General features: G+C 43.4%; 1 protein-coding gene across 6 annotated transcripts in view; it reads left to right on the forward strand.

Moving 5' to 3' along the window:
* The window catches only part of Bend7 (BEN domain containing 7), an 81,887-nt gene extending 73,631 nt beyond the window's left edge, over positions 1-8,256 (forward strand). For 3 of the 6 annotated variants that reach the window (XM_021656680.2, XM_060372999.1, XM_060373000.1), the window contains 2 exons: positions 3,291-3,344; positions 6,067-8,256. In XM_021656680.2, the coding sequence (XP_021512355.1) occupies positions 3,291-3,344; positions 6,067-6,128 (116 nt within the window). In that variant the 3' untranslated portion in view covers positions 6,129-8,256. The other 3 variants (XM_021656681.2, XM_060372997.1, XM_060372998.1) reach the window with 3 other exon arrangements.
* The last annotated feature ends 231 nt before the right edge of the window (positions 8,257-8,487 follow it).

The raw sequence follows: 8,487 nt of genomic DNA on the forward strand, positions 1-8,487 counted from the left end.
CCTGGAAAAGCACAGTGCTTTCATGTGCCAGGGCCCACACCTCTGGAGTAAAGTCCTGTTGGACCTCTAAAGGTAGGCGCCATAGAAAATCAGGAGACACTGGAGAAGGCTATTCCTATGGAACAAAAGACACAGTCTTGCTAGACCACAAGATGAAAATAAGCTGAGTAAATGTCATTCTCCTAGTGCCTTCACCGTGTTACCTGTGTGGATCTGTCATCACTGTGACAGAGTACGTGACAAACACTACTCAAGGGAGGTTTTGTTTTGGTTCACAGTTTGAAGAGATGTAGTTTGTCATGATGAAGAAGGTGACTCAGTGATGGCAGTAGCACGTAACTAGGACTCCTCATCTTGACATCTCTGGAAAACAGCAGAGAAAGATGCGGGATGGAACCATGAAGCTAGGCCCAGACTGTAATCCATAAGCCTACTCCTAGTTACCTGCTTCTGCCAGCCAGGCCTCTGAAAGGTCCTACAAGATCCCAAAACAGTACCAGTTAGGAGCCAAGGATTCAGATTAGGAGCCCAGGCCAGGGAGGGGCTGCAGACTTTAATCCTTCTCTTGTGAGGTGCTGAGACTAGGGCCAAGTGTCCTGGTCTCACTCACATTTCACATACATACGCACACACTTGGCTGTTTCTCCAGAAAGGGACCCAAACTGTAGCAAGCACCCCAGTGCCCGCTTTCACACAGAAGCCCTTTACTCCTTAGCTCAGAAGATTGACCTGAGACATCAGGCACAATGTGGCTTGAGACATTGGAGCTGTTTACACACATGCTCTACCTGAACATTTATGATGTAATGAGTAGGCAATCTTGACCTCTGAGAAAGAAGCTGACTCTAAGACGGAGCCTCCCCAGACATATAGGCCAAACCAGATCAAAAGGATGCCCCCCTCCCCCCAGCCACAGCAGACGGAGTTTGTCTGTGTGAGAAACACTGGTTTACTTCCTTCTCATTAGCACAAAGGTGGGACTCCAGCAAACAGAAGCGGGAGCCACTTGCCCTTTCTGGAAGAGCCAGGATCTATAATGTAACTGGCTCCTGGGTTTTTCATCTTGATTATTTTCCATCAAAGTGATAATACAGACAATATGTTAAAGATCTTCCACAACTTCCACAGCCCTGTTTATCATACTTGGCTCAGTTCCTAGAACTGGCTGCAGACTCTAACTGGGCAGAGCCAATCAGCTCACCACTTAGGGGAGTATGCACTGGCAGTAGGAGAAAGCGGAGCCCCATAAGATTGCAAAGGTCGTTATGCAAATCCAAACAAATTCATTTGGGGCTCTCATCACATGTAATAATTTTTTCCTATAACTAGAACTCCGTCCCTGGTGTGGATTTTTATCATTTTTATTAGATTACTTCCTCAGAGCTGAAATCACAATTTATTGTTTGCGTTATATCCAGGAGTAAAGCTGTCACTGCTACTAAATTTTTATTGGACTTACTCGGTCTTTTCCAAATTTTACAACTTGATCATCGCTAGAGAAGAGCGACTGTGAGCCTGTTGTTGCAGACAGGTGTTCTGATTAAGTAACACACTGATGTTCTTCACCCATGACACGTGGCCACAAGCATACAGCCAGCGTATGCTAATTTATATGTAACCATTTTTGTATTTAGGTCATATATGTTCTGTTATTACAAGAGCACATGGTTGTGTAGACCTGCACATAAGAAACATGGGTAGGAACTGGAGAGGAGGCTCAGCAGTTAAGACAACAGGCTCCCTTTCCAGAGGACCTGAGTTCAGTTCCCAGCACCCACCCTGTGGCTCACCACAGACTATGACTCCAGTTCCAGGAGATCCAATGCCCTCTTCTTGCTTCCACAGGCCCCAAGCAGATGTGATGGTGCCTGTCTTTAACCCTGGCGCTAGGTTGTGGCAGGGACAGGTCCATCCCAGGGTTTACTGACTAGACAGTCTAGCTAAAACTATGAGCTCAGTATGAGAACTTGTCCCCAAGAAATTATGTGGAGAGTGGTAGAGGAAGGTACCTGACAACAACGCAGGGCCTCTTAGGGTGCCTAGAATGGGAGTCGGCAAGGGCATGCGCGCACGTGTGCTGACGTGCAGAGTCCAGCCAGAGCACCTCCTGCCTTTTATTCAGAGAATTTTAGTATGTCTCATCTTCTGGAAACCACCTTGCCCAGCTCAATCCTGCCTTTCTTCTTCTTGTCACTACTAAATGTTATCAGCGTCATTTTTGGTAGTCTTACCGACTACAAAACTGGCCTTGACTGTATTTCTTCTGTCTGTCTTCTGCGCTAAATCACATGGGCCAGCAGACTACGATTCCAGATCTACCCACTTAAGGACAAGACATTAGAGACTGAACTAGAGAGAGAAAGTGTGGCACATTTCCAGCTGTGTTTGTCCCTGGTCATGTTTAAAGCTCTAACAGTGAAAATGAGAATATGGCATTTGCTTTGGCTTTTCCACCATTTCCACACTACCGGGTGATGCAATAGTCTGGCCCCAACGCATGTAAGCATAGTCAGCAGGGAATCTGGGGTTCAGCAGGATATGAAGGACTTCATCAGAATTACCCAGCAGCTATACATGAATGTTAGGGGATACTTACTCCCTTGAGTGACAGACTAATGAGACCCTTCTCTTTGCACTTTGTAGGTTGTGTGTGTGTGTGTGTGTGTGTGTGTGTGTGTGTGTGTGTTTGTGTGGGTGGGTGTGTGAGAAAGAGACTGAAGAAGGATCACCCTTTGCAAAACCCCTAAGGAGACCGAAACATCAGAAGAGCAAGGCTTGCATTTTATATCACAAAAGGGGGGCTTTTTTTGAAGAACTATGTATTTTCTCTCTGCAACTTCCTTCATGACTAAATGGATCCAGGAGTTAAACTGACAACTCCAAGAGCAGGCATCTCCAAAGAAAAGTTCAGTCTGAAAATTTCCCCTACGAGTGGCCCTAGGCAATGCCTTCGGTGTGTGGTCAAACAGTCCATCCTGCTGCTGGTTGTAGGTTTAAGCTTATGAAAATAAGAGAAAATGAGCTGAAATCACCCATGATAGACAAAATAAGACCAGAGGAGTTTTCAAATTTTAGTACAGGAAGGTTGACTTCCTGTCATGAGCATCCAAACGAAATTGTGTTTAAATAATGATGCTCAGACCTGTACTGTGAACCAAGTGAAGCGAACAGGGGAAAGAAAGATGAAAGCCACTGTGTACGCTGGCATTGTTTTAATTGTGTTCCTGTATTCTGCAAAATGAATGTGCTCCCTGCAACTAATGAGATTTGTGTTTTATGTTTGTAACCAGCAGAGGTAGCTGACGGTGATGAAAGACTGGACGGCATTTCTCTACCACCAACAGGTAAACCACATTTACATTTCATCACCCGCTGCAAGGAAACATTTGCATTGAAAATGCTTTTACCATTAGGGATGCAGAGAGGTGTTTCTGTAATAGACCCAGGCCCTCACTAGCAGAGTTTCTTGGGGGCCTAGGTTCAGATCTGTTTTCACATTCCATATGAAGAGCAACATTTTTCTCATGCCCTATTTTATATTCATAAAATCCCAGAAATGCAAATCCTAAGAAGTTGGCTTCACAACACGTGGCCCCGCCAAGCCTTTAGACAGTAAAAGTCATTTTTAACGTGAAACAACATTTAGCTTTAAACCAGGATTGTCAACTTGTGTGACCAAATTTGGGCCCCGTCAGCACTCTTTGCTTAGTAACTCCTGTGATTTTAAGTGTGAGTGAATCCGCCAGTCCAGTGTGAGTGACACACTCCTGGTGTTTGAACCAGGTTAGCAAAGGCAGCAGGGCACAGGAGCTTCCCCTACACAATTGTGTTGACTGTGGGCTTGAGTCCAGCCTCATCAAAAGACTCTCGTGTTTCTGCTTCTGGCCTCCTGCCTGCTTGTGTGTGTTTGCACCCAAGAGTAGAACAGGTCTCTGATCAGTGAGCCTGTGTCAAACAGTTATCCCCTCACTTATCCCTCACTTGGTCTCAGGACTACAAATTGGCTGTCCTTCAAAGACTGTCTGAAGATCCCGTCAATAAAATCAAGACAGTCCAAAAAAAAAAAAAAAACAAACCTTGAACTATAAAAGTATGTGCTGGTGGTGGTGGGTTATTTTTTTCTCTTTCTCTCTCTAGATCTGGGGCAATAAGACGAATTAAATTCAGAAAATATGAGTGGAACATGTAAGGTGTTTGTAGGAACTCTCTACTGGTCACGTGGTCTGGATAACACATTATCTAAGGGTTCACTAACGAAAAGCTCAAGGTGAATTTAGAGGTGCCAGAAGCCCCCTCCATGTAAATTACATTTTGCTTTCTCTGCCTTGAGTATCCAAGCAACAAATCAATGGACAAATAAATGAAATGAGCCAAGTGGTGCTTAAAAATCTGCCTATATTCAGTGCTTATGATCTATAGAAGTTGTGCAAAAAGGATTTTTCTCCTGTTTGTCTGTGTCTCCATACTTGTAACTCAGGAGAGTTGAGTGCGTGATCTCTAGCGTTCCTTGCCCTTCTCTGAATATCAGGACAACTCACACTGACAATACTCTAATCGCCTTTGACCCGTTCCCAGCAGATGCAGGAAATACTAATCATGATGATGAAATTGTGGTTCAGGGGCCTTGGGGAGGAATGTCATACTTTTGTGGCTGTCCCCTGGGCATCTCCAGCAGCTGTCCTCTGTGTCAGATGACGCAGTGGGCTTAGACTGTGCACCTTGCATTTACACCTTTACATTTAACTATCCAAAGATGGAGGCAGAGTTGTTTCAGAGAAGACAGCCAGGGGAATGCTGGAGGAACTTCATGGAATGACAAGCTGCCAAGGATTCTGAAAACAAAGGGAAATTGGGAGCTCGCTGGACCAAGCCCTCCTTTTTATCCAACCCTTCTATTTTACAGGGGGGAAAGCCTGAGGCCCAGAAACAGTAAATGACTTTCCCAGGGTGATAGCCTGGCTAGGCCCAGTCTTCTCCCATAAGCCAGCTTTTCTCTGCATGTTTTTAAAGCTCCTGAGATTCAGTGGCTCAGTCTTCACATTATAGTGTTTGGCATCAGTTTAAGGTCATGTCTTCTATTCCTTTCTTAAATTCTGCCCAGGACGGTGAGTTAATTAAGAAGAAAACCTATTGATAAATACAGGTACAAACCACTGAGCAACATGGTAGATGTTTTGTAAAGTATTTATCATTTTGGAAAAGGGGGAGAGAGGTCACCGATGGGTCCTCAAATTTTAATTATCCAATTCAGAAATCTTGATAGCATATTTCATGGTTGCCTTCTAAAGTAAAACCCCAAATCTGGCTGGCCACTTTGGCCGCATCATTGCTGCAGACGACCCCTCCACATGCAGAATCCAATTCAGAATTCAGGATCAGGAATTGCTCCCAGAAATCTGGGGACAACTGACATTTTTAAAAAATGTAGAAAGCCAATCAAAGTAGTTCCTTTTCAGTTTGAAGATGGGCCTCTGAATTTGAATAGGATAACATTTGTCTGGACTTGGCGATTTGCATTATCAGTTGGCTTTTTTTGTGTGTGTGTCTTTAATGCTTTAGAAAGCACAGGTAAGAACCTTTATTTAATATTACTGCTCAGAGACACCTGTTACTGGTGTTTCCCTATACTCAGTTTTTCTCTGTTTGGTTTGCTTTCCTAATGGAGATTAAATAAATGGAATAAGTCTCCTGAGCTACTTGGTTTTCACCTAAGAAGCATTTTCCCCCGACCCTACCCATGTCTGCACATGCAGTACTAGCTACTCAATAGTGTTCCCGGGTAAGCCATACTATGGTGTTCCCAGGTAAGCCATACTATAGTGTTCTCTATTGCTGTACATCACCAATGGTAATATATATTCATGGGCTTTCTTGTTTTTTTAAAACAGGATCCTCAGAAATTCTTAATTCTTGCAATTACTCATTTAGTACAGTTGAAGCTGATGCTTAGTGACGTACCCAGACAATACACGAGTGTCCCCACCCTCAAACCCTTCAGCCACGTGACAAAATGTGCAGCTCTGCCGTAGAGAAACAGCCTTCCTTATTGTTTTGTCTCTGTTGTAGGTAATATATTTGTCACCAAGAGAGAGACCCCAGAGGACCCAGAAGCAGGCTCCGTTGCCTAGACTTGCATCCTAGAGTATTCTTCCGTTTCCTCAAAGGTCCACATAGCAGCTGGGGTTCTTACAGTGTGGGTGTTCCGTGGTGGCTTGTCCTGTCCGAATAATCTCTTTGTAACGTGTGGTATCACAACCCTAATTTGGCATAATATATTTTTAAAAGAAATGAAGCTTAGAGGTGTTGCCCTTTAAAACTCCAGCGCGTGTGGCCTGTCACAGAGAAGCCACTCCCTCCCTGTTTTATCCATTCATAGTCTCAGTGTGAATACACAGTCTTTCTAAACATATTTATTTTATTGTAAATTGCTTAGCTGCATGCAGAGGAGAGCTTCTCTTCCAGGACTGGCTGACAGAGGTTACGAAGCAGCGCTAACTAGCCCCTCCTCAGCTGAGAGGAGGAAACAGTTCTGGGAGACAGGAGTCTCTGACCTGGCCAGTGAAGTAGTAACCCGAAACAGACGTTCAGAACCGAAGGAGTACAAACGAAGTACAGTTTCTTAGGAAACAGAAAACTGCTTGGGAGCCATCAAGCCTTTAAAAGTGGTTTAACTGAGCAGTTTTTTCAAACCGTGGCTCTGACCCTGTGTTCATGTTCATTCTGTAGTTCATTTGTTCCCTCATGCACTTGCCTTCTACTTTATGTAAAACTAAATGTGAAAAAAAATCAGGGTTTATTTTAAAGAAAATGTTCCTGGGTGGATATGTGCTTTACAGAAATATTTACCTCCACATTTGTTTAGTTAATGAAGTAGTGCATCGAAAATGCCGCTTACTTAGGAAACCTTGCATTTACCCCTTATTTATCATATAAAGCAAATTGCCTTGAATCTTAGGCACTCGACACAAAGGCCAAAAATTGCCGTAAAAGAAATGTGACTGTAGATCATATTTGATGCCTGACCAAACCCCAGGGATAAAAACGGCCATGACAAAGCTTAGCCTTTTCCTAGTGTTTGTTCCAGCCACAGGTTAAAACAAACCAACAGTCAGTGCTTCAAGGACTGAGTCCCTTGCTGTGCTTTGCCAGTGAGAGAACTGAAAAGTAGGTTGCCTAGGGCCAGGTGGCCATAGAACCTGGCTGTCTATGACCCTGTCCAGTACTGTGTCATATCACACTGAACACGGAACACTAAAAACAGGAGGACCAGAGCAGTATTCCACTGAGACCAGCTAGCCAATGAGGATGATATGTGATATCCCTGGAATGTGACAAAATGTACTTTTGGGTGTTGCCTGTAGAGTCAGTCTAGCAACTAGCCAGCAACCTCTCATACATGTGTACCTTTTAGCTCTCTTCCTTTGGAAGCTACAAGGACAGCTTGGAAAGTACACCTTTCAGTTACCGGTTTGCGTTTCCAGCTGGTCCTAATCCCTTTGTTTTACTGAGTGGCCTGATGAGCTGCAGACAAGTCGGGACTTTGGTTTAATTCTACAGCAGATCCGGACAAAAACTGTCTTCTGCCTCCCAGAATAGAATACTCCCCAAGGAAATGGGAAAGCTGCGTTAGTCTGCTTCACTCTGTTAAATGGTGGTGAATTTGGTTTTAGCACAGGAAGAACGTATACATAAAACTATAGGCCTGCTCAGTGTGCACTCTAAGCCTTCAAAAAAACACTTCCTTCCAAGCCTGAGTGATACCTTAGAGATTTCAGTACTTGAGGAGGGTACAGATCTTTCAACTCACAGATAAGTGCAATGGATTCACGAATTGGAAAGGCAGATCAAACTGTAACAGTAAAATCATTTTGTAAGTTTACATTGTATTTGTGTTAACTTACTGTGACTACTGTTCAGCTTTGTTCAGAAACCCTTTTTATAAGCTTTCTTAGCAAAAAAAAAAAAGTCCATATCTATGGACGATATGTCTCAATCTGTACATATGTTTTATTAATATGTAAATATTCAGATTTTTTAAAATTACGTGTTCTTTTAAAAAGAATTCAATGCAAAGCTAGTTGTGAAATGGTGTGTAACACTGTGTTGTGATATCAACTCCCAAGATGCCCTTTATGTCCACTCTGGAAAAATACAATAAATTACTTTAATTGAATGCACGGGTATCTTGCTTGCAACCCAGTCTTCCTGTGTTTATGAAGTCAATGCTGTTCATTAATTAAAAGCTATGTATGAATATTCTGACAAGTTTTCTCAGGAGTTATGCCTCTGCAGGAAATTATGTTTGCAAATAAAGCAAACAGATCTCTACAGAGTGAGAGCCGGTAGGTGCCAGTCTGCCCGTTGGATCAATGGCTACAGCAAGTCCCACAGAAACACTTGGGCCTTAAGCACTGAGATCCTCGAAGCCTAATTTTAAATGAATTAGGTAGCCTTATAATCTTCACTTAAAAGGTTAAGCCCTGCTTC

This window comes from Meriones unguiculatus, chromosome 19 (genome assembly GCF_030254825.1).
Source record: "Meriones unguiculatus strain TT.TT164.6M chromosome 19, Bangor_MerUng_6.1, whole genome shotgun sequence".
Lineage (NCBI taxonomy): Eukaryota > Metazoa > Chordata > Mammalia > Rodentia > Muridae > Meriones > Meriones unguiculatus.